The 27,629-nt window shown below is 38.8% G+C and overlaps 1 protein-coding gene across 1 annotated transcript in view; it reads right to left on the reverse strand.

The window, feature by feature from the left end:
- LOC101862833 (probable E3 ubiquitin-protein ligase HERC4) overlaps positions 1-27,629 on the reverse strand; it is a gene marked incomplete at its 5' end in the record, with an annotated part of 62,503 nt that overhangs the window by 12,382 nt on the left and 22,492 nt on the right. The window contains 13 exon segments of the mRNA XM_005108543.3: positions 5,895-5,977; positions 6,156-6,231; positions 6,705-6,752; positions 10,492-10,610; positions 11,311-11,406; positions 11,945-11,992; positions 15,119-15,322; positions 16,098-16,184; positions 17,932-18,054; positions 23,310-23,369; positions 24,866-24,925; positions 26,458-26,507; positions 27,048-27,237. Coding sequence (XP_005108600.1) covers positions 5,895-5,977; positions 6,156-6,231; positions 6,705-6,752; positions 10,492-10,610; positions 11,311-11,406; positions 11,945-11,992; positions 15,119-15,322; positions 16,098-16,184; positions 17,932-18,054; positions 23,310-23,369; positions 24,866-24,925; positions 26,458-26,507; positions 27,048-27,237 — 1,244 coding nt within the window.

The following is a 27,629-nucleotide window of genomic DNA, read 5'->3' on the forward strand; positions in this document are numbered from 1 at the left end:
AGTTCTTTATGTCAACCATCGGAATTTGGAATATGATGTGTCAGGAACTGGGTAATGAACGAGCAGTCAAACATGAATGCACGTGTGGCCGATGTATCCTCGGTGTTGAGGGATTCTTCAACAACTTATCACAATTATCATCATATTACTGTATGGCTCAACCGAGCTGTACCTTGAGACCCCTTTCCAAAGTTTCGCTGACGTGTAATGGCTCTACACGTCAAGAGTGTACAGAAAAGGAGCAACACTCCCTCTGGTTAAGCAAATTTTCGACGAGCTCAACTTGGCTTTGTTCTGTCCTCGTGAGTATCATTGCGATGTTTACGTGATTATTGCGGCAACGTGGATGAACAGGCTTGGTAGAAACATTGAAAGTGCGAAGAAACAAACAGAAAGCCACAGCCGAGAAGGAAATGGCCATCAAATCCTTAAGTGAAGATGACAAACACTCTGGTGTTGAATGGACGTGCCAGCAGTTCCTTTGGCACTAGGAATCAATGCGTCTTCTCTGTATTACAAGATTAAAATGGCAGAGCATCATTTTATGTCCTACAACGTTGCTAAGAACGATGTGGTGGGCTTCGTCTGGCAGAAACAGAACGAATTTGCAACGTACATAAATCAACTTTCTGAAAGGAACCATGGCTGCCAAAAGTAACTCTTATACGTTGATGATTGGACATACCAAAACCGATATTCGACTTCTGCAAAGCCGCTTCTTTTTTGTGCTAGAAACAGAGTTAAAATTGAACAAAGAATACCAGAAAAGGATCATCTTACAAACAGAAGTGGGTTTCCGAGCTCAATTGTATCGAGAGTAGGTTGAAGACTCCCCTACCTATGTGTCAGCCCAGTACGTCCATAAAACATAGACTTAGTCATCACGCTCAAACCCCACCCATACCATGTGAAATATCTGCAACACCAACGACTTTCAGGATTACAAGAGCATTTCCGACCATGTCCGACAAAGCAGGAAATTCGGGGACTCTTCTTGAGGTGAGCCCCACCAAATTTTCCCAAGAGGTCAAACCAACTAAACCCAAGTGGGAGCTGATAACAAAGTTTGAACCTCCCAGTAACCAGGGTTAATCAATTTACTGATAAAGGCATTTTGAGTATGAATTGACAAGGTTAAGATTCGAACCCAGTTTGAACTAGTCAGCTTTCATTAAGATAGATTTATTAGTTTAACTACTATAACTCGGCGTCATCCACGTAGATCTCGGTCTATACTTATTATGACGCGAACAGTGGCACACAGCTGTGCCAAACCGGCTACAGGCCGCTTCGTGTCACGGCTGTGCGGGGAAGCGTCTTGCGCGAACTGGCCACCTGCAGAGAACCGGCCACCTGCAATGTGCTGCACATTTTTTGTGATTCCATAACCGGCTACACGCGAAATAAAACTATCGGTTGTGGTATTTAAGAAAAATCAAGTAGTATTTGGTCCCAACATTTATAACTTAACAATGAAAGATTGTGCTGCGCGTTTTAACAATAATCAGTTTTTGTCTCTCCTGTAAAATTTGCCTTTCTGCATGTAGCCGGTTTGTGAATCCCATCCACGAAATACATTTTGTCAACAATTTTTGGGGAGGACAAACAAGAAGAACTACAAGGGAATTAGTCTTCCAACATTTAAAAAAATACATCCACATATCTTCGGCCTTGTGATAAAACCGACTAACCCCAGCGGGGAAAATTTTACAGGAGAAAGAAAAAACTGTCTTATCTTTAAACAAAGCTTTCTAACGGTAAATCAATGCTTTATACACCTATAAAAACACTTTACCAAAAAAACTGTAGACCTTTTTTTCCATTTAAAAAAAACTTTAATGAAACTGCGTGGGTTGGACAGTTATGTCGCTCAAAATTTTCCGGATAAAACTGACCAACCCTCAAGTTTGTGGGTTGTCCTGTTTTATCAGCTGGCCTTGAGCGCAGCCAAGATGCACTTGCTGGTAACGTATTTGATGTGTTGTTTCAATCGCCATGATCTTTGGTGTTACATGTATCATCATCGTCATCATCATCATCATCATCATCAGGAGGAGGAGGAGGAGGAAGGGAAGAAGAAAAAGAGGGGGAAGTGGAGGAGGAGGAGGATAAGGAGAAAGAGGAAAAGGAGAAGGAGGAGGAGTAAGAAGAAAAAAAAAGAAGCGAAGGGAGAGGAAGAGGACAATTTTATCGCTACCACCATACTATCAGCTGCTGTCATTTCAGTGCTACATTTGAAGTAAAAGAACAGGAGGTTCAAATGGTAAGGCCTAGGGAGAGCAGCTACAGCAACAACAACAACAACAACAACAACAACAACAACAACAACAACAACAACAACAACAACAACACTAGTAAGAGCAGCAGTAGGCCTTTAAGATTTATGACAACGTCTGACAGGGTACTATTGACACTGGGTGGTCATTCAAATGCCTGGAAAAAGTAATACTAAGAAAGAAATGAAAGCAGAAAGCGACACAAAAGCTCCACTACCTCAGCAATGGTTTGAGTGAAGTTGGTTACATAATAATATATTATTATTATTATTATTATTATTATACAAAAAGAGACTGTAAGTATCAAAGAATACGCCAACTTTCTTCAAGGGGCGTGGCTTGACAACCGCTACTTTATTGGGTTTTCTCAACAATATAAGAGCATGTCTGTCTCACTCTGTGTCCTACTGCTATAACAAGGCAATATGACAAAAAGGCATCGTTGTTTTGAAAGACTGTACACCAATCAAATTTGACTTGATCGCTTTCAAAGCTTCTTAGAGAGACAAAGTGTCATAGTAATTGTCGTAGCATTGTGATACAACAGCCTTCAGCTCCTGTAGATGCTTATACTGGCTAGCAGTTCTCTTCAATCTGACTTTGTAGAGAGGTCCAGCAGTAACTGTCGTACACAGGGTGTTCAGCTTTCTTGGTCCTTGCAGCACCTACCATTCATCATCAAATTTCAGCTTGTACTGAATTTTAAAGACTGGAGTGTACTTCGATGCCTGCAAGTCAGTGACAGAAGCGTTGCCTGGTTTTCTCCCTGGGCGGATCGTTTAATACTCTCCGACCTTTGCAAAATCTTCGAAAACGCTGTGGTCCAGGTACATAACTTCATAGGGCCTGGGGATGCGTCTGACTTGGAGAATAATGTTCACGAAGTCCACTGGGATGTAAATCAGTGCGTTATTTTTAGCGATCGCTCAACATTGCTATGAACTGAATCCTCCTCCATTTGGGTATGGCCCTTGGTGAGAATTTTGGCTCAACTGTGAGTGATGTCAAGCTCTTTGGCCAGCTAGGCAATTGCACTCACCAGGTTGGCATTCTGTTTCGGTAGTTGCACCCATCACTGTAGATGATGAAGTGGTTGAAGTCAGTCACTTGCGATCTGAGGTGAGTTAGACATGATGAAAACGGTTGGAGCTCAGACCACCTTCACTTTCACCCCAGATATATCATCTGACATCTCTGGTGGCAAGATCCTACATTGTAAAATTGTGTACAACCAGTTTTGTTTTATAATAATATAAGGTGGATGTCTTTAGTGATGGTGCCAGGAGGACGCACTGAATCTCCATACAAAGGACACACACTTTATTCTCTGGGTTCAGTGCAGCCTCTCTATCCTTCTTCTCTGCTCGAGCTGCAGATTTCCTCATATTCATATTTGATGAGCTGTGTATTCTGTTCCTGAGAGGTTTCCAGATTCGAAGCTAGTGCAAATGTCGCACTGGCCCTTCTTGATTGAAAGTAAACCCAAACTGTTTTTCTTGAACTTTTGGCAGAACACTTGATAGCTCAATGTTTTTTTCTGCCTCTTTGCACATAATTATATTTCTCCACATTCAACGCAGACCTGACGTGTTCTGGATTGTCATCTGTAGACAGGAGGGTACCTTTGAAAGTTTTTGTCAAAAAATTCCTCTCTATGGAACAACTTGTCATCCTTGGATCTCTCGTGAAGGGGATGAAGTGTTCTTTGGGGTCTTCTGTATTTTACTGAGAAGACACTTTAAATAAATCAGTGGGTCAGGACTGTAGCAGGAATTCTTCAACCATTGACTATTTTTAAGAGGTATTGAAGGGTGCAATTTCTTCTTGGATTTTCACTCGCTGTGTGAGACCTCTTTTTGTCTATCCTGTTTATCATGGCATACGTAGACACTCTTTTCCTTCCAAGAGAGTGACCAGTGATGTCATTGGATTTTGTACAAACCAATTTACAACTGCAACGGACATTAGGTTCACACCCTGCATGCTTTTTTCCTTGACATGTGTAAGGCATTCCCAGTTCTTTTAACCTCTTCCTTTTGTTACCCTTCCAATCGTTTTCATCCCGTGTCCTTTTTGCAGAGATCAATGGAGGCATAACGGCTGTATCATCAGCTGGTGTGACATTAGCCTGGTCATGCTGATTATTGTCCATAGCGCTGAGGGTCAGAGGTGATGCAGCAAGAGTGGCATTATCTTATGGAATGTTATAGCGTTATGTAAGTTAAGGTTTAATATAAGGATAAAGCATAATATTATGACACTGAGAAAATAATCTATACAAAACACAAACGAAATGAACTTTCAAATAAAGCTGAAAGATTTTTTAGAATGTAATGACTGCAATAAACACTGCACATGAAAAAAGAAGTACTTAAAAAAACAATGATGGTTGGGGGCGGATGGTGTGCTGGACAGGTACCACATTTTTTTCTCTGAGTGAGTTAGTAAAGAATAAAATGCCAACGACTTCGTCCATTCATTTACGAGGAAAAAAATGATTAGGAGAAGAGACAGTAGTTCGAATACGGGAAAATGCCTTCACAATTCGGTGACTTTCCAGTAATAATAATAATAAATAAATAATAAATAGCATTTGTATAGCGCATATCCCCGCTCAACAGCAGGCTCTATGTGCTTTTCACTATATTATTACCCCAGCAGACCATAGAACACTCCGAAACATTCTCAGCTTCCCGGGAAGCATACAGTGCAAGCTGCTGATTAAGCGCTCAAACACTAACAAACTGACAAGATCTTTCGAGTCTATAGCCGGGTACCCATTCCCACCTGGGTGAAGTGAGGAAAATTCATGTAAAGTGCCTTTCCCAAGGACACAACGTCGGGCCCCTGACGCGATTCAAACCCACGACCTTACGGTTGCGAGTCCGAGAGCCTAACCACTAGGACACCAACGCCACTAGTACAAAAACAAAGAAGAACATGGGGACAGAAAAAATAGTGTCATATAAAACAAAATCCATAAAGATGCATTTGCAATACCAGCATTGTGAAGACAGAAACAGTTCTGTGGGAACAGAGGGGAGTTTTAGTCATTAATAACATTATCAGCAGCACTAAAACGAAGAAAAAAGAGGAAACAACTAGATCTATTGAACTCTCCAAATAAAACCAACCAGAAATATAACACACATATACCTTTTTGGAGAGCTCCCAAGGTTACGTCAGCCAATGCTGGACTATCGAAGGTGTTAATCTCATGTCAAACGAAGTTCGGAGACAAGTCGGAGCCGGGGTTAGGCGGTAACATAGCATGTGGCCCCAAACTGTTAACGCGACAAAAACAGCCAACCCTCATTTCCTCCCTCGCAGGTGGGATAGTTGGAATTATCGGGCTAAAATCCGATGGATGCCAGGTTATACGGTTTTATTTCTATTGTTTTAAAGACATTTCTATACAAAATTCATGCGTCTTTAGTGAGCATATGAAATGGACAATTTACTATCGATAGGGCCAATTAAAATTTTTTTGATATTTTGTGGGCTAGTCGGTTTTATCACAAGGCAGATGATATGTTTCTTATGCAGCTGATCTAAATCTTCGCATACCATTCACCAATATATGAATGATATTTCACTTTTATTAAAAAAAACACTTACTTATTGTTTTGATTGACAGCCATTTTTTTCCCGTCCTTACAAAGTTCCACTGACTTTTGCTCACCGGACTGTTCTGTCATAACCTGAAGATAAAAAATGAGAGACAAAAGTGTTAATCCTCAGTTTCTAATCTTGTGTTTAAAGGTAGTAAATATTGATCAACTTATTGTAAAACTAAACCCAGAGGCAGAGTGAATATGTTTATCTTTTACCAACAGCTGGAGAATAAAGACACTTTTTAATTTTTTTTTTAATTCTCACCTCAAAGTGCAAGGAGAAGACAGCTTCGAACTCATCCTCCTCATCCTCTTCAAAGTCCAGCAGATCTTGTAAACCCCTGTTCACCACAGAGAGTACACTATGAGTATGCAAAGCAAATGGTTCAAGAGGAAAATCTACATATTTTTAAACTTAATATCAAAGGTAAAAAACATTGCAGTACACAAGAGTGACATTCCACAGAAGAACTGTGGCTAATGATTACAGTTCTGAAGAAACTCACTAAAAGAGTACTTTCCACATAACCTAATCCTATGCTATGAGCAGTAATTTGAAAACATTCAGTTTTGTTCACTAGAAATAAAAACCTCTCATTCACTCCATCATCACATGTTTGCATCTTCATGCTCCATGTGAAAATTCTTTAGCTCAGACTCAATTGCAATCATTGAGCCCCTACACTTAAAATGGCAAATAAAAACCTGACAAAGTACAACACGCTTTTTGTAAAATGTAATGGCAGTGTAATTGACATGAAAGATTTACTGATTAGGCCTACTCTTTGCTAACAGCACAAAGCTCAGAACTTACTTTCCAACACCTGGTTTGAGCTCTTTCAAGTCATCGGCAGTAATTGGCCTGCAGAGAAAGATATATTGCTAGAAAAACAAAACAAATGAGGCAACAAAAAATTAATAAAAGACGACTATTCCGAAAGAGCTTATACTCAAGTGCAATTCACTTGGTAAGAATCGAAGCATCTATACATATCAACTTCACCAGTTCCTGAGACAAGTGACACTAAAAAGAATTAACGAGGGATGGATATGCCCTTGAAAAAGTCACTATCAAAATTAGTATAGTACATCCAGAACTGTCACTCAAGATCACAGAATTATAGACAGGTGGCCACTATGGGCAGTTTGAGTTAAGGTCACTTGGTGAAAATGAATTCTACTTCTTTTTCTTCTCAACAGCATCATACTTGAATTCCAGTATCTGTCATAAATTGGGCCGTCCTGCTCAATATATCTGTCGGCCCGTAAAGCTTCTCCTGTAGTGTCAGTGGGGTTGGCCACCTTTCCTGTCTCAGGGCCCTGATCAGTGTCCTGCAGTACTGAAGGATGTGTTCAACAGTTTGGTTAGCCTATCCATACTGGCATTTTGGTGATTGTACTAGTTTAAAACATCTGTACATATGTTGTCTCAGTCTTGTGTGTAGTGTTCTTAGTCCGAAGATAATCACTTGTTCTTGGCGGGACAGCTTATGGTAGCTATCTGGTGTCTGTGGAGCTTTAAATAGTGTATTTATAATAGTTTTTATTTCTGTGTAGTGGACGCTGTTGTCTGGTTGCTCTTTCTGTGCTAGTTTGGCCATCCTGTCAGTCAGTCCATTTCCTAAGACACCAAAGTGCGATGGAATCCACTGCAGCATGATCCTCAGACATGGGATTCCTCAATTACTTCTCGCAGCCTTGGTAGTTTGCCGGCAGTGATTGCCTGCAGTACTGGCATGACATCTGTTAAGAATACTACTTGGCTTAGGGGGTCTACCACATCCCTGATGATGATTGATGCATGTATTAGAGCCTCCCCTGTAGTTTGTACAATGCTGCCCTGTTGGGACTGCCTCTATGAACCACCAACATCAACACATCAGCTAAAATAGATGACTGGCCACCACCAAAATATTTCATTTCCATAAAAACTGTTGTCACTATCATAAAAGCTTTTTTAAAAAATCTGCTGCCAACCTGGAATAGTTGTCATCACTAAATAAAACAACACAAGAGAAAAGAAGCAAAAATATTTTTAAAAAACACCAAAAAAATACCCTGACCCAGACAACCAATGGTCACTACTGTAAAAAAGACAACACACTGCCTGTCATATGACTGTTCGATCTTTGCTGATGACAGCAAAAGTATGCAATTTACTGGCTGTCGTATAAAGTGTAGGCTATGGTAGTGTGCTCATTCGACTGGACACACACATGTCATTGGGGTAACTGCTGCACTGAGCCCCCCATCCCCCCGTTTAACTCTTTCTCTGCCCATTACCGATATATCGGCCGCACCATTTCCGCCCATTACCAATACATCGGCACAGGCTATACTCAAACTTTATTTAATTCGTAAATACTTGATCCATAATTTTAAATTTTGATATAAACAAATCTCAAAAGTAGAAACTTCCTGCTACGAAATATAGTGTCTATACATACAAAGTGATGTGTTTGTGAAACCAAAACAGGAAAGATGATCACACCCATGTTCAGGGGCGAAGGCTGACTTGTTTGACAGGGTAATCAAAGTGAAACGGGACCAGATAGGCCTATGGCTATCACACAAGAATCTTACTCGAGGCGGCGACTCTGACTGAGTTGTGAATGAAAACAAATCTGGAATTCATATTGTATGTTCAACCGCCAAAATAATCGGGAAAGTATCTTATTAAATATCAGTTCCAACTAAAATTAAATTTAACTTTAGATGTGAATACATAAACACAAAGCAAAGAAGCAGAGATGTCAGTACTAGATCTATATGTTATAGATCTACCAGTGAGTCTACCTCTTTGGTAGAACATGACAATTATCATTTTTTAAATTTCACATTTGGCTGTTTTTGTTAGCCTTTCGCGGCCAGGAGCTGGTGTCATAATCGAGGTCACGATCTGATTATAGGACGGTAAAAAGTCGAGGAAAAAAAACGAGCATATGCAGCAGTCAAGAGATTATGAGGAGTTAGTTCCCCTCACATCTGTGAGGTAGACTCGACCAGTGTTAGTTAGCTTACATAATTAGGGCTTGTGATTGATTATAACTGTGGCCCCAAAGGGGTGAACAGGGTATATGTGGCAATGAAACAGCTTTGACTTCTATGCACATGTTCCCTTCAACTCTATTGGTAGACTCTTCCAGCCTCACTTTAAGCTTACTTAATCAAAGCTTGCGACTGCTTATGGAGTGGCCCGAGAGGGGTGAGGAGGCTATTTCTGTGGCCGTGAAACCGTTTTGAATGTTAGGCATACTCATTGTTGATTACGAACGTCTTTTTACATTTAATTTAAGAGGTTTACGTTTAAGGATGAATTTGACAGCGACAATGTTACAAAATTAGGAAGGGAAGCAGTGATTATTGGATTATATAGACGCTTCGCCCCTGCCCATGTCTAATTCTAGCTATGTTTTCTGGGCCAGGTAATAAACGACCCTATAGGCATATAACTTGTAAAACAGACTAGGGAATTTTTCTTTAGTAAACTTGAGGACAGAGATGATATTGTCTTAGAATCCTTAATTTAGCTTTAGATTCTGATTCAGCCGATGATTGAATCGAGAGTGAAAAGCGTGAAAGACATAATTCGTAGATCTAAATCTACAGTGACAGCAAAGAGGACAGATGGAGATAGGGAAGAGAGTGAATATGCTTGGAAATGAAAGGGAAATTAGAAAGCCAAGAGAAGTGAAAATCAAGAGGATAATGACCGAGATCTAGGTCTAAAATCTAAATCTAGACTTCGACAAGCAAGTGCAACTCGGGCAAATTCTGATTCATTGCAACTGTTGGTATTGTCACAGTGATGTTACAAAATGGATCATAAAATCATCTAGAATTGCACAATTCCATATCTTTTTGCATGAACATGCAGGGAATTGAATGTAACATTCATTTTATGAATGTAGGAATCTTTTTTTTAAAATACAAATGTTATTATTTATATTCAAAGTCGGAAATTTAGTCTGTCTTTTTATTAGCTCCCATGTGATGGGCCTGTTCTCTAACAAGTACCCATAACGTCCTTTGCCTAATCAAATATTTTTTTACACATTTAAATGCTACGTTTTTTTACCTTTCAAAATATGTATGACACTACCTACTTATTATTTCATTTTACTCATGAAAATCCTTCCCAAACATACACACCTATCATTCACGATCAGATGCACACAGAAAATCTGTGAAAGCTGGTATAAAAATGGGCAGAGAATGAGTTAAAAGGTAGTGCCTAGTCAGACCATCAGCTCAGCTGAATCTCTGCATTGACTGAACATACACACTCTGTCTCAGGACGGGTTGGCAGAAATTTTTGTAGCAAGTGGCTGCTGTGGGCAGGTTTTGAGGTTAACTTGTCGCAAAAATGGCTGACCATGGCCATATTGGACAGGTTCACTATGGACAGGTTAAAAGTATAGGAAAAATGCAAGGGTGCCATGGAACCATGGCCATTAGTACAGGTAACAGCTATGGAAAAGTGACCACTAAAGCAGGTTCAACTGTATCAAAAGAATCACAAAAGGTATATAAATTGAACCTCATAGAAACAGAGGAGGTAGGGGAGGGTTTAAACATGTGTTAGGGAGTGATGTGCTGACTTTTTTAGTAATTTCTTGTAGAGCGCCAGCGGAAAGTGTAAATCAATGATGATGAAGTTGTAGATGGCCAGGCCACACAGAATGCCAATCATACGGAACTTGTTGGCCTCTTCAAACTTCTGAAAAGACAAGAAATTTCAACACGCATTCAATGAGCTATGAATCAAATAAAGCTCAGTACAAAGTGCTTAATATAATTTCTTCAAACTATATCAGCTATGATATGACAGGCCAAAAAAATAAACAAAATAAACTACCAGCTTTGATTTGTGTTATGGTCAGAAACGATCTCAAAATATATAAAAACATAACTTATTGAAATGACAAACAACAAGTCATGAATAATATAATGCTCAGAAATTAACAATTTTTAAACGAATCTTACAGTCACTGAAAGAGAAAAAGAAAATTTATAGCAAGTGAAATAGTCCTAAGTCCCCTCCAGTTACCAACAGAAGAGACACCAACGCTAATACAAAGTAGAATGTCATGATATGACTAAAATAAAAAGTACAATAATATGTTCTAATTTTACTTCAGTGTTCTTTTGAAGAATGAATTTGATCTTCGAACTACTATTCTGATCCTTACCAACAATAAAACCTCCTATGAGAATTCATATTTCCGAGAACAGAACTTAACATCATACAAAAAGAAAAAAAAGCCTTCTCACAACAAAGTTTTGAGTTTTTTCAAAACAGAAAGTGTGTTAAGTATTGTGCTCTTTAATTAAAATTTAACTTTTTACCTAATATACAGATTTATATAATGATGGACTCATTTTTATTATGATATCCACATGTATTTTGCAATACTCACAGATGGATTGAACCATTGTAAATAGGAATCCTCATCCACATTGAACATGTCGTACTCCGGATCCATCACTTCTTTAAGGAGGAGCAAGAAGAATTCCTTAACAAAGACCAGTAAAACACAAATTAAACATAGTGGATCTTGAAAATGTATTAACCATGACATCAATCTTTAGAGATACAAAACAAATGTCATTGACATTGTTGAGCACATGAAGAAAAGGAATCTACCTACATCAACTGAGGATTTCCCATCTTCTTGTAAACAACTACAACACCTGCCAATAAAACAGGATACGAAGAGTTTGCTTTTGTTTTTATCTCAAAGCCCTCCAACTTGATTAAAGCATTCATGTCAAACAAATGTAACGGATTAGAATAAACAATGTTTTCATCAGACTTTTCGTATTTGTCACAAGTTTAACATATACCACACTGTTGTCCTGAAATTGTCATTCTAAAGCCAAAACTCAGGAACTTAATGCTGCAATCAGCAGTTATTTCAGCTGTCTCTCTAACACAGTACTGCCCTGAAATTTCAATGCCATAGGTGTACATGTTAACAAACTGATCCCTACTTACTAATGCAGCATTTCTGAACAGTAGCAAATCCCCTGAACACACACATTAGAACTTACCTTTCGCACTCCACCATCATCCACAGCTTCCTCTCCTTTAAACACCACCTGAAAATAGAAAAAAAAAGGAAAAAAAAGATTTAAAAGAGTTTCCACTTAGCAAAAGAGCTAAAACCAATACAACCTAGACCGCAGTGAGGGGACTGTAAAACTAGAAAAGTCACAGTGCTATGGGATTACGATGTCCATTTTTGACAAAAAGTGGTTTTGTTTAATAGACTTGCATTAAAGAGAGCTGAATAGATTTACAAAATAGACCAACCCTGTACTCTGGGAAAATTGTGCCACAAGAGCTAAGTCTGGAAAAAAATTTCTACTAAAAGAGGGACACAGTCACGTATTTCCAATTTTGAACAGAGCAAAAAGCAAGACACATATATATACAAGTACAAAACAGTAACAATATTTAGAAGTCATTTGAGGTAAGAATTGGGTTTGTTCTGTATTCATGACAAGGAGTCCATCCGCAATATATCGTTGGCCACCTGATGAAATCGTGAATTCCACACAAAGCAAATTTTACAAGAGAAGGAAAAACTGATTTCCTCCTTCATTTGGCGTTCAAGACATAAACTAAATGGATAAATCTAGTCTTAAAATAATACTGTAATACATTTTTTTTCTGTAGATTGTCATTTTTTCGAAAAACTGTGGGATTCACGATTTTCATATTCGAATCTCGCCTGATGCGGTTGTGAATTCCACACAGGTGTGGAATTCACGATTTCATCAGTAGGCTTTATGAAACGCGATGTTGTATTCACGGTTATAGGCAGTGTGTTTTCTCTTATTAGAGTCCCTGGTATGTTTAAAAATATGTGAAAGCACAGAATACTGTTATACAAAAGATTTTAAAAGTCCAACTTAAAACTGAGTATGAAATTACACACTGAGTGAAACAGAAAGCAATTCATTACTTTACCACTATAAACATCTATCTTTCTACCACTATAAACATCTATCTTTCTACGTGAATGGGATATTGTATGTAATTTATGAAATCACACTCCTCCATTTGCCTGCTCTCTCTCTCTCTATTTTTCTTTTTCCAGTTGTGCGTAAGTGTATGGGTTTTTTTTATTGGGCTGAGGGGGGTGGGGTGGATTGTTTTTAAGAACTTGATTTGTATCAAACTTCTATACCCCTTGAATGACTGAATGATCGTTTTTCATTATCTTACATTTTTGTTTCTCAGATCCTGAAAATTACTCTTTGCGATTTTAAAATGAAAATGATAGAGTGGTGGGAAACTGTTTGTTGAATTTTCCTTGTCTCTTGGCTTTAGAAGACTCTCCCACTCTTCGTTAGAGTTCAGTTTGCAAAGGATTTCTCCTTAGATATATCGGAGGCTTCATATTGCATTAACAGTTTTGTCTTCTTTTTGTCTACCCGACCTGACAGTTTTGTGGACTGCAATTTTGACAAAATCACGGGGGACTCATAAGTAATAGATGGCATCATACGAGGTTGCATTGAAGATTATGAGCATGCTTTTGAAACAAGAGCTGGAGGAATTGATAGACAGTGCCAAAAGTACATCCTGAAGATTCATGCAAATCATTTCAATGTCTTCTTGGCCAAGAGTAAAGGTTCTATCCATGGCGTGCCCTTTCTTTGTCCTTTTCTTTTCTGCCATGTGAGATTCCCACTTTGTCTGGCTGACGTTGTCTAGACTCAAAACTCACACACAATTCACATTGATCTTTTTTGGCTCATAGATCGATATGTTCTTCTCATCTAGCACATATGTAAGTTGTCTGACATACAAGGCAGATTGTCCCTGACCTGTGCAGGCTGTTTCATAAAACCAATGAAGCTCCGACAGATTACAGAATCTGGGATCAAAATACAGATTTTCAAAGCTTTGCTGGGGAAACTGCGAAAGGAAACCTTCGGAAGCATGTCCACAGATGTGAACAGAAACTCCTTGGCTTGCACGACCCTTGTGGATTGTTTGGTGGTGCAGCAGGGTTGGGCTCTGCAAAAGCACTCTTTACAAAGTACTGGAGGATCCAGGTTGTCATCAACAAGTGTTTGAGGAAGTTCCGTAGGATCAGATGGACAAACAGAGTTACCAATGAGGAAGTATTAAGCAGAAAATATTCAGTCAGAAGAAAGCAGTGGAGAGGGATTGGACTGAGCATCATCATCATCCAGTGCCTTGCCGACTGGCGAGGGCGATCATGGACCTCCACTTCACTCAGTCTAGCGTAGCAGCAATGGAGTCTGTTGTTGTTGCTGCTCCTAGCCATGTTGTCATCTTGTTCACTATCTTTTCCCTCTGTCAGTAGTGTCAGCCTCTGCCTCTCTTTCCATCAAACTTGCCTGTTGTTAAAATATTCTCCAATGTTTTTTTCCGCATACCATCTGGAAATCAAACAGCTACATAACAAAGAAAGTTTTAACTTGGAGTCCTCAAGTTTAACGATCAAGGGAAGGTCATGTGGTACCTGTAGAAAAGTCACAGAGAATGATGAACAGAAAAACGGAAAGACATTTTAAAAATAAAAAGAAGAAGTTAGCCCAGGGTAGGGAATAGTGTAAAGTGTTTGTCCGTACGGGGTGAGCCAGGCGATGATGAAACTGGCCTGAGCTCTTCTAGAGCAAATGAGCCCAGTCATAGATATCAGCATCCTGCAAACTTTGATCTTTTGGTCACTCCGTTTCAGATAATAAACCCAAGTGCGCGTCTTTCAGCTTGGTGTATTGCATTTGCTTACATTGTACTCTTTCGTGGTGAGAAGACCCTTTACATAGGTCTCTCTCTCTCTCTCTCTCTCTCTCTCTCTCTCTCTCTCTCTCTCTCTCTCTCTCTCTCTCTCTCTCTCTCTCTCTCAGGTTAAAAAATAACACCTTTGATCAGCCCCAACACATCGTGTACTTTGAAAGACACGTTTTTTTTCTTCTATTATTTCCGTGCTGGGCTTTCTGCAGCTTTCTTTGATGTCCAAAGTGGTTTCATCAGGTGACTTTTGGGGCACGGTGTTTATTCACGATTTTCTTATTACGTCAGATTACATGTTTGCGTTGAGATAATTTAAAAATAGTTTTACAGGGACATGTATCTCACCAAAAACTATCAAAATATGCAAAAAAAACGATTTTAGAAAATTTGTGGAATTCACGGTTTTATCATGCGACCGATGATATATAGATTACAAAATGACAACTCACCTTGAGGGGTTTCTTGAGGTCGGCACTGTGCTTACTCTGCAGCTGTAGCAGGGTGTCTTGGACCAGGTTGTTCCGATCCACAAACAAAACCAGGAACATGTTTTCGGGGTCAAACAGAGGTAGAAGCATGCTCATGTCCCTTGACGTCTGGAACAGGTGCTCGACGACCCAACGGTTCTGTCGCTGAACACTCTCAACGGCGTTCTGAGGGTGACAGTTTGTTTCAGTTAAGAACAGAAAGAAAGTAAACACGATTCTTGTTGTATCCTTTAGCAAATTGAGTTTACACAAGTGTATAGACCAACTGTGATAACTACCGTATTTGTGAGCTGTTTTGTACTTTCATAAAAAAACATGCTGTACTAGAGAGAAAAATTTCAACACAGTGGGCATTTTGTGACTCATATTGACACAGACTGACCGGCGTCTGTGGTGTAACAGTTAACCTTTTCACCACTTCTTCTTCTGGGGTCAACACTTTGTCAACCCTTGAACGTCAACAACTAAGGAAGTTTTTCTCCAGAGTGTCAGGTGAAAACCGTTCTCCGAGTCGTTTCCAACTCTGTGCTCAAGAACAAGTGTGTGTGGAATATGTGTGTTTCTCCCAGCTCTTGCTAGTGTGTTAATATACTAGTAATGTTGAAAAAAACGAGAAGAAAGAATAGAGGTGGGCGACGAAAACAAAGGACAATCCCTGTGGTGTTTAGTGTTTATGATTTAGAAAATTCATGCATCAGCAGCAGACTGGAAAACAAAATTAACTTTAATAATTTGGGCAAAATCGACTGTCGAAACTTTTTGCAAGAAGTAATACAAAATGTCCGAGTAGCTTGCCTTAACACCAGGTCATGCCGTAATAAAGCGGGCGAATTAAATGATTTAATCATTGGAATGAACCACTAGGCTACCGACACCACCTGAATATGTATGCAAAAGCAAAAACAGTCACATTCAACCATTTACTGGACAGACAACTCACCCTCTTTTGCAGAGAGGCATCTGTCTGAAGCAGGACACTTTTGGCCGCTCCATCAAACAGGAATGGGTAGTTGCAGAAGTGGAAACCCTGAAACATCAAAGCATAAAGCATAAAAAAGTGTAACATAAGGAATAGAAGAACATTGAATTAGAAACAATAATGTGCTTTTAAAAAAAACAAAATGAAATCAAAATGCATAGAACAGAAATAAATAAGCATTAAATATCAAAGTAAAAAAATATCTCTAATCAAAGATAAAACTGTTGACGGAACATGCAAAAAATATTTTCAAAACAAATTTATTCAAAATATAATAGGTCCAATCAGCAGCTAGGCTATGAACTCCGAAAAAAAAATGATACTGGAAATGAGAAATCAGACAAAGCAGACCATCAAATTGCTTCTTTGACCAAGGCCACTTCTGACAGATACATAATCACTAATCAGGGAGGCTTCACTGCTCATGGGACATTTCATTAGTCAGCTCACAGGTAACCATGCCAGCTTCTGCTGGGCAGATCTTAGCACACACACTGACAAGCCTGACTTCCCTACCAGACCAAATCCTGCATGCCCAAATAGAGAAGAAGTGTCAACCAAGCTTAACTACAACAAAGGTAGAAAACACTCATTGCAATCTGCAAGAAAAGAAAACTATGACACTCAAGAAATTATGTAAAGCTAAATCCAGAAAACTCCAGACAGCAAGAGGAATACATCTATTCTTAATTCTCTCAGTGCCAATCACCTATAAATCCTTGACATACAGAGTCATGTTTTGTGCTAAACCATGGTCTATTAAATATAGGGTAATCTATCCTTTATTCCTTTTATTTTTTTAACGGGAACTATTTACAACAACTCTCATTTACACATTTTTGTTGGAACACAAGAGTCAGTTTTGATTTCAGGGAAGAAACAAGTCCAGACACTGGCCTCTCCCAACCTCATATTCAATATGAAACATACTGGCCTTGCACAAACTATTTGACAATGAAAGAGTTAATTAAGCGAACAAGCGATGAAACAGGAAGGCGAAAAATCTATCGATTCTTTTAATCCAAAATAGTTGTAGACATTGACTTTTCTATCTACTTATTATAAATTAATGAGCTATAGGCGTAATTGCAAAAAAGAAAATGTTACACTTCCTAAAACCTTGACGTGAGCCAAATCACTATAAAGAAAATACATCTTGAATTTGTCAGCTGCAGAAACATCAGAGCCTACACTTATTAAACATTATGCGACTGCATCAAAGCATTATTATTACTGCACTGTACATACAACATCTAAGAATTTCTTCCGAACAAGAAAGCCACAACTTAGAGATACTAAAGGGGAACATTTCAGTCCGGAATTATGACCTTCGGAGAAAGGAAAACTATAAGAAAGTTGATGAGGCCACAACTGCGCACGGCTAGGGAACATTTGTAGAGAGAACATCCCTTTAAAGCAGAAGCAATTTTGAACAAATATACTTCAAAAAATCAAATTCTGCACACATAAATGTGAATAAGCTGACGACACTTATGTCATTGTAGGTACAGAAAAAGAGTAGCTTGCAATAAGTTTTACTTTTAAAAAACAACTCATTGAAAAAAAAATTCCAAAGGTTGTGTTAATTCAAGATGAATGGATCCATCTTCCTCTAGAACAAAAATGGGGGAAGATGGGAAGAGTTCATGGCCTCGGACACTGCAGCGCACTTAAGAGTTAGTAATGAATGAATATATGCAAAGACTAAAAAAAGTGTGCCGAAAAATGACTGCAGAAAATGTGCAAACCAAACATTGCGAGCTCAATCAAAGCCTGGACAGCAAAACCCCCCCACCTGAGTGCGACGTTGCGTGTGCTGCACCCATCTGATGTAGTCCTCTTTGATGTTCACTCGCTCTTTCAACTCGGGCACATAGAACTTGTGGTACGGGATGATCTGGTGATTTTCTTCATTAACCTGAACAGAGAGGGACAAGTCAGATTGATAATAATTCATGTAATTTGATTTGAGTATAAGAGAAGCCAGTAACAAATTCCGTCATTGAGTGTTGGGAAAAAGCAAAATATTGCTGACAAAAGCCACAAAGAGACAGCAAAGAAGTAGGACTTATAGATGGTTCTATCAGTCTGCCCTTTTAAAAAAAAAAAAATTCTAGCTCATTTAATACTTTGCCAACACACATAAAACTTTGCAAGAGGTCAGGTAGGCCAGTGACTAAACAAAAACAACTTTTTAACGTTTTCGCATTATGCAGCTTTCACGGTGCACATTCCCTAAGAGCGCCATTATTTTATGTGCACTGTTCCCTGGAAACTCGCAATTTTAGGGTATTTTCAAAGAAATATATCTCAACGGTTTTAAATCATAGACGTTTGTATTTGGTGTCAAAATAAAGTTCAAATCTTTGTCAAAACAAACACAATTTTTAGGATCACATGCACTTTCTTTGACAAAAGTCGTCAACTGTACAAAAGAATGTATGAGGCTGAAAAAAGGAAAAGTTTTCAAAACAAATTTTACACCCCAATATACACACTTAAGAGTTCAATAGTGTCTCTTCAATGATCTTAATGCCTGTTCAGACAGGCGTGATCCATGATAAATATAATTCTACTCAATTTATCAGAAAATTCAACCTAACGAGTGAAAAATGTGCTGTTGTGAGCAGCTGTATGAACAGCTCAGTATACTCAAGGATCGGTTGAGTCAGCAGCTTCTTTCAGTTCAGAGTTGAGTGCACACCTAAAAACAGCCAGGAAAGAATGCGACTTTGCAGTTGGAGCCCTAGTGCAATATCATTTTCTTTCGGCATTTTCTGTTCACTGTACTGCTGACATCCCAGCTCTGCACGCCTTTCATGTGCACATTTCCTACTGCCGCCTAAAGGTTCTGTATCCGTGGTGTTGTTTTCAGCTTACTGACACTCTTTGAGAGCGTGCTTCTCTCATAGTCAGGAATGTTACAGACTAATAGTGCCAGATTTACTGGGCCCCATGACTACATCCACCAGATTGAGGGCCAGTTTCTTGACAACATTGGCCGTCTGTTCCTGCTGGGTGTTTTCTCAAGAATAAGTCTAGATGTTACCAAGTGGTTCCAACACTTCATCAACTTTCGACTGAAGGAAAATGCGGGTTCTCATAGTCTAGAAGTAAGGTGTTCGCCTCTCATTCTGTAGGTCCCAGGTTTGAAACCTGGCAGATAGGGAAAATGTTCTTCTCTGAAAAAAAAGTTATCTTTTCACCTTCTTTCCTGTTCTCTGATCATGTTCTTACGTCTAATTTTGTCTTCTCTTTCTGCCTTATCCCCACTCTACCCCTTTGCCTCCTCTTCTGGACTCTTCCTGCTGACTTTCTACAGCTTCTCCTTGGCTCCTTTTTACTGCTGACTTTCAGCCACACCCATGATCGCAGGGTACTTACTTACTTACTACCCATTACGCCATCGGGCGTTTAGGGCAGCAACAAAGGATCTCCAGCTCTGTCTGTTTTGGGCCATCTTGGTCAACGTCCCCCACGAATGGTTCCAGGACTTCATTTTAGACTCTGCGTCTCCGGGTCACTTTGGGTCTGCCCCTCTTTTGATGTCCTTTGGGTATCCAGTGGAGTGCAGTCTTTACAATAGTCTGGTTCTCTTCTCAGAACAAGGCCAATCCATTTCCATCTTCTCCTTTTTATCACGGTGGTCATATCCTCATGATCGCAGGGTAGGTAAGATCTAACATCTAGTCTTCTTGGATAAGGATGAAAAAATCTCGGGAGTCACATGTGCAGGTTGTGCCCATTAAAGATCCATTGGTGATCCTAAAATTAATAAGAGTAGGCTGCGACCGCTTCCTGGGTGAGATTCATAATTAATTCCTACAAAACTGAAATTGTATCCTGTGTGCCCATGACCTTGTGCAGCTGCCAGCGCTGTAAGTCATTTACCAAAAAAAAAAGGCAAAAGGAAACGTATGAAATTTGTTCACCTGAATTATCTACGCCGGACATGTTTTGATTAAGTCAATAACAAAAAAGTGTTTCTCCTCTCTTCAAAACCTACCTTATGTTCCTTGAAGTTCCAGCATTTGAAAAGTTGAAAGAGAAACATTTTCTCTCTCTCTGTCTCTCTCTCTCTCCCTCTTAACCTCTCTCTCTCTCTCCCTCTTTTCCTCTTTCTCTCTCTCCCTCTCCCCCTCTCTCTCTCTCTCTCTCTCTCTCTGTCTCTCTCTCTCTCTCTCTCTCTCTCTCTCTCTCTCTCTCTCTCTCTCTCTCTCTGTGGGCTTGTCAATCCCGTTTTTTCCTGCATGTTCCTGACATCTGTGCTTTCTTTGGTATAGCTTCTCGCTAACCATTCAATCAAACGTAAGCCCCATGAAGATCTTCAAACCACAGCAAAGAAAGGGAATCGGGAATGGTCATATTACTAAACAAGTCTGGTCTTGAAATTACCATTTTGCAAAGATTAGTGTAGGAGAGAAGAAATGGGAACAGAACAAAAAAATATTGAAGAACAAACAGTGCAACTGAGTTTACTGGAAAGCCTTCAGTGCTATAGTCTGATTCAAAGGAATGTTATAGGTGGCACCCCAAAGCCTCTACTCAGGGTACAATAAGTTCTTTTCAATTCGGAAGGGAACCAGTAATAATGGAGTTTAATTGCAATATCAAACAGGTCAAGTTTTGGAGAAAAAGAGCCTTCTTGCGTAGCCCATTTTGGGCACCTGTACTTGTCCCAATGATAGTTCCACTTTCAAAACTCACTAAATAAGGCAATTCACAGAGAAAGCAAAACTGTCTAATTCTCTTTAGTCTAGGAGGGAAACAATTTCTGTTAAGTTTCTGCGGCCAATTAGAAAGCGAGCCATTTTGTGTGTTTGTCGTATAAAACAAATTACAGCCGAGCCCGTAGGCCTCTTCAGCTTTTCGTTTCTTTCCCTTAAGATGGCATAAGCAGATTCAAGTTTTGATTTCATAGCAAAAAAAGTATGCGAATAAATACCATTTCATGTTTATGATGCCATTATACACTCAACCACTGAGCTGTTTGTAGCATTGAGCAGTATGTTGAGGGAGTCCTGAGTCAAAACACCTGCACCTATTCAACAGCAGGGTTGATTTATACACTTCCAACACTTTCTAAGATTCCGCTTTCCTAGAGCCTTCAAACTTAAAACATTCCAAAGTGGTTCTTTATTTTGTTTTGTTTTGTTTAGTTTTTATTTAACTAAGGGAAGCAACTAATTACCTCGCGGAGAACATCAGCAAAGCTAAAATTTTCAGATCAGGAAAAACTAGAATCTCCTGGGGGGGGGGGATTCTACCTGATTTGGTAGAATTTTGCGAGTGAGAGATCAATATGGGGCCGCTGACCCTTTTTAAGAGTGGCATCATCAAACTTACAGTTACACTTACGGGTAAACGCTGATTCGTCTTTTGACACAGTACATCACTAGATAACAGAGACGTACCCTTCTTTTCTCTCACAAACTTCACTTAGTTTGAATCCTTCATTGGCGGCTTTATCCTTCAGATAAACCTTGGATCGGGAACGGCCCTTGAAATACACCATGGTTTCTTCAAAACAAAGTCCTGTTATGGTTTTCACAAGTTTAAAAACAAAGTTCTTTGGTAGATTTGTGATAAATTAAATGGCTTCATCTTTTAAAAGTCCTCATAAAACTCTCCGTAGTGCACTGCTGCTATGTAGTTTGACATATGAAACGAGAAGAGAGAACTGTCAAGAACCCTTTTCTTTACGTGAGAGCAAGCCTGGGCTTCAAGGTCAGTGGTTGCAGAGAGTCAGTATCTTGACCATACCCATGTGAAAGAAAACACATAACAAAGAATCATTCCATTTTTACACGATTACCTGGTTTCCTGGCATCCTGGTTTTGCAACGTAAACTACTTGCCAAGGTTTGCCGATCCTTGCCATGGGTCCCTTTCCCATCTTATCGTTTTGTATTAGTTTTATAAAAGTTTATCAATGTCTTTGTTATGACCAGCCAGAAAATATCTAATGCAAACGGTTGTTTGGGTTGTGAGACTTTGATTCTACCGAATACCAGTAAACTGAGAAACGCGGGGAAAGTTGTTTGTGTTTCAAGCCGACAGCATTTTATATTCTAATCCCTCTACTTATTCTCGTTCATTTTGTTGTCTTTCCATACTCTCCTTTACAGCTCTACAGCATATCCATCGCCATACCGTAATTTCAACAACCGGTCAATTCTATCGTCCATCCTCTCATCATCAGTGTCTATGCATTCTAAATCTCACGTATACTCAATTCACTACTGGTTACTTCTTCGGCAAAATTTAACGGATATGCAGTATCGTCTACCGGCATAGCAACCTCATCCTTTCAAAATCATCTTCATCATCGGTCCTTTCTAAGGATATAGAATCTCATGACTCCTTTGAGAGTGACTCTTCTCAGCATCGGTCTAAGCGCCATAACTTTCAGCATATACATGTAAAGCGTCTCGGGAAAGCTCTCAAAAGTGACCTCAGAAATTCGCCTGTAAATCAAAAAGTGTTCAAGCAACTCAACTTCTGACAGCAAGAAGAAATTCCAAAATGGTATCTGAATACTTTTTTTTTTATTTTGAAAGTAAAAATCAAAAAAGCAAACGTTTTGTTACATGCACAAGTACGTGAATCCAGGGTGGCGACCAGCGTCGTGAAAGGTTGTGAAATAGCGCGCGCCACGTGGAGCGCCATGAAGCAAAAAGGTTAAAAACCGCCCTTTAGGTGCATACACTGGATCACTAAAATATATAATTTACAATAACCTGGCCAAAAAATTGCTCGTTTTAGAGACAGCAACACTACTCTGCCCCACACATTTCAGTGTAAGCTTGTAGATTTTTTTTCCCCAAGACTGTCTTGGCATTTCCACATGAGTCTTTAAAATACTCTCACCCATCTGTTGGACTGTTTCATACGCATGTGTGATAAAAAAAGGGTAAACTTTTTTAGGTTTTGATGTATGCTGCTATTATTTTTTAGACCTGCTTTTGGGTAACATCAAAGAAAATAAGAAAATATGTCAGAACATTATAATTTTTGCTGTATATGCCTATTATTGAATACATGGACAGTATAAATTCATTACAGCTCTCAAAAAAAATGTTTATAATATTAAATAAACAGAACACAAAACAAAAACAATAAACTTTGAGAAGACAAGAACATACAAACAAGTATTCACAACACAACAACTTACGGCATTCAGCTTCTGCAACATTTCCATGCATGAAAACAGCCCACTTTTCCTCCTGCTAACCTGTGAGGATTGAGAATTCTGCTATTACAGCTAGTGATTATGTTTATATCTATTCACTAACCAAATAAATCCGATGTGCACTGTAAATCCTTCATAGACAAGGGCCATCCAAGAATTAACAGGAAAATGGTTATATTTAAATAAACTAATACTTTTTTAAATTCTATCACAAATTTTAGTAGCTTAGTTCAAAAAAATTCTCACCCGGGTGCAGTATTACAATGAACAAAATGAATGCAATCCTTTTACTACCCCACAACAAAAATGACAGTCAATATATTGTAATTCGGTTTCTTCACACACTTGGGAAAAAACCCACTGAAATTCAGGCAGAAATAAAAAATACTTTCAGGAATAATTTTTTTTAAACGTAAAAGGTCTACCAAGGGCACCATTTATTTAAAAGAGGGGAATACAAATTTACAGGATGAGCAAGTAAGAGGCTGTCATCTGTCTGCTAACAGAGCAAAAATGCTGAAAGCATTGAAAAACTCATTTGTGATAATAGGAGGTTCTGAATTGCTGATGCCCTAAAACTTTCTGAGTCATCAGTTCACAGAATTATCTTATAATGAGCTGGGATACAGATAATTGTCAGCTCAGTGGATTCGAAAACACTTGGCAGATGACCAAAAGGCACAGCACATTAATGTTTTCAGAGCATTGTTGGAACGATGCTGGCAAAATGCACATGACAACACGTGGCCTGGGCTGACTGGTGACTTCCAAGAGCCTAATGAAGTTTTGGATTACAGTCCTGATCTTGTCTCTTCAGACTTCCATTTGTTTGGACCAGCTCAAAAATATATATCTGAGAAGAAACTCACTGATGACACAAACCTTGTAGTACATCAGAAATTGGCTTTGGTCACACAAAGCAAAATTCTACAGGGAAAGTATACATTTACTCATGCAGGGATGGCAAAATACTTGACTGTTCATGGAGACTACATTGAGAAATACAGAGATGAGAATGTTTAGCCAACTAACTCATATAACTGTGTCAGTTGCATCTCACTGATGACTTTTCAATTTATACCTATTTTCTTGTTAATTCTGGGACATCCCTCATAGTACTCAGAACACAGTGCACACTTGGCTCAACGTAATTTACTCATTCCATAACTGTTCTCGTGAAGACAATGTCAAAAAAATACCAAGGCATCAATAAACAGTTACAGCAGACATACTTTTTAGCCTGAAGAGCATGAGTTTCACACAGATGTTTCTGTAAAAGTAAATAAATGACTGGGGTTTTTACCATTATAAATTACAAAGAAAAATTCCTAAATTACACATGCCAGACTTCTACTAACCCTAATACTAGAACAAACAAGTACATGTTTCGATAACAATATTATGGCCAGAAAAATATGGGTCCCAACAAATGTTTACCTCTTCTATTCACTCAAATGTTCACACAAAGTGTAAGTATTTTTTTGTAAATGCTAAAGAGCACTTAAGTCCCCATCATCAACTTCAAAAGCAGCACTCACCTCTAATGGATCAGTTGTGTCTGGCAACTGAAGCAAATATTCTAAACAACCTTTATAAATCTGAGAATGAAATAGTAACATAAAGACGACAGATTATAATGCAATAAAATGGCACAGGTGTTAAGAATATAAGAAGAAAGAACAAACAAAACAAAAATCTCTCACTCATGCGCCTTTAACCATAAGCAATCATCTTCTTTCACATACTTAAACACAAATCCTTTTGAAAAAAAATAAATTGAACATAACAAATTATAAAGTGTCACTGCCACTAAAGTTAACCTCCAATCAAGTTTGAAAAGTTGTGTTTACCAAATAGTTCATACCAACCATTACATTACACTTTTCTGTTAAAAAAGCCAGTGGGAAACCACTGATGCATTACAACACAATGAACATAAAGTTACAACAATTATATTATTATTTAAACTGTTGCTCAAAGGGCCAAGAATTCAAGGTGGGTCAACAAGACATTATTTCAAGGCAAGTCAGATAGAGTTGCCACACTTCTACTCCAAGCAGGGAAGAATACCACTATCACTTTTTTTTTAACTCACTGACTACTGGCCCCTTTCACCAGTCACAAGCGCTGAGTACTGGCATTTTGGGGGTATTTCAAAACACCACAACTCTCAGAATTACCCTATTCTATTGTAATTATTTTTTGACACAGTAAATTTACATTTAAACTTAATCTAATACAAAAAAATTAAGTTATCTAGGTCTAATACTTAAATTCTTATGATTGTTTCAAAACTGGCATGAATTAGATTTTTTGAAAAATTTCCAGAGACATGACAGATAGTAGGCTATGAAGTTCACAACAACAACAAAAATTAAAGTTCAAAGTGTTCTGTTTTGATTTGCATCCATGTGTGAGTGTTTGGTGAAAATATAAAAGCTGGTCTGCGTTTATTCAGACCCATACACTGAATTACACGAGACAGATGTAGGGAACGAAGCTGTGATTTCATTGCGCGAACAACAACACCAGTACTAGTGCTACTGCTAGATCTAGATCTAGCCCTAAAACTACGACTCTGGCCGTGTTCGGGTACATATCCAGGGTCCTAACAATCAGACCCATCATATCCTGAGTCACTAGAACAACAAAACGAACAGAAGTATCGAAAACAGCGAAATGATGTGATTCTTGTTCATGCGACGTTACTTCGACGTGACTGTCAGATTACTATCAGCTGTATAGAAAAAACAAAGCGAGAGTTCTGGTCAGGTCAACCCCAGATGAAGTGACTGTCCTTCACCTTCAAATACTTAAACAATTACAACAAAACTTGCCAAACTCGGCACGAAACGAAACAAGTGGCAAAACTAGCACTGGAGTCCGTTCCCATACATGTGACGGGAGCACAAGATACGGAATAAAATCGCCAAGTCCACCCCATCGGGGGTACAGGATCCGTACCTGCGAACCGGCTGCCCGCCCCATACCAGTGACGGGAACCGCAGTCAGTGAGTTAAAGCAGGATAACCAGACCTTACAAAAACACCCACCATCTACCCACTGATGCTCCTAAAATGTCAAGGTTTCTCTGCACTTTCACAGATTGCATGATAAAATGTATACTTACAACTACAAGTCTGTTAAAGAAAGACGGCTGGTTTGACTGCCACCATGAATCTGTAAGAAGATAACACAGAGCACCTGAATGACATTGACCAAACAACGTGAACTGAAATATAAATTAAACAAATAAATTGTTATTTCTAACAAAATGATGAGAAAGTTAATGATTCCAGGAAAAGAGCACACCACTTTGGTAGAGACACTCACCCTTTAAAAAATATTATACATAATAAAAAAAAAAAAGCCCACTAATGTACACTAAAATCCATTCAATGGGTTCCTCACAAAATGAAAGTAAGGTCATCAGCTGCAGCTGAATACTTAATGCAGCCACTACTCTTCTAATATTACTCTATGCTTTCTGCTTCATTTTCAAACTGACTTCAGCACCTTGTGACTTCAGGTAAAACATAATAGACAGTATCATATAGTAATCACACTATCCTGGGGTAACAATTATAATTTCAGTGCTTCTAGAGAACAAATCATCAGAATTCTAAAGGAAATGGTAGAAGGAAAAGCAGAATACTGACCATTTCTTATAAGCTAAAAAGTGGCATGAAGGCTAGCCAAACTGCCAATTATAAACCTTACACAAGACTTTTTGAGCGACAGGATCCATGGACAGAAAGGCATTGGCGAATGGACAGATGATAGATCTGTACAGCTTGGGCTGGTCAAAAAAGTGGCACTCAGGCAGCATTATGTACAAACGAAGGGCCTCTACATCTGGTGGACTCTTTGCCAGCGTGGGAATCAGATCCTGCTCAATGCTGGTGCAAATCTGTGGAAAGCAATGTATAATACTATAATAATAAATAGCATCTGTGTAGTGCATCAAACTATTCAACAGCAAGTTCTATCACCTCAGTAGATCACAGAACACTGAGAAAGATTCTCAGTTTCCCCAGAAACAATACAGTGCATGCAGTCAATTTAGTGTGTGAACACTAACAAATTGACTAGATTATCCACACATACCAACTACGAAGGTTTGTTAGACAAATTTGACTGCCTTTTTCTATTGTTGTTGGAAACTAAAATAACCCTCACTTAGTCATGATCTTATATTTCCATTCAATATATTGGTCCAAATAAGATAAGATTCATCTTTATTGTCCAGATCCTGGCACATTGGTTTGGTGTTTCACAACGTGTACACACACACACACACAC

The sequence above is a fragment of the Aplysia californica genome, unplaced genomic scaffold (genome assembly GCF_000002075.1).
Source record: "Aplysia californica isolate F4 #8 unplaced genomic scaffold, AplCal3.0 scaffold00698, whole genome shotgun sequence".
Taxonomy (NCBI): Eukaryota; Metazoa; Mollusca; class Gastropoda; order Aplysiida; family Aplysiidae; genus Aplysia; species Aplysia californica.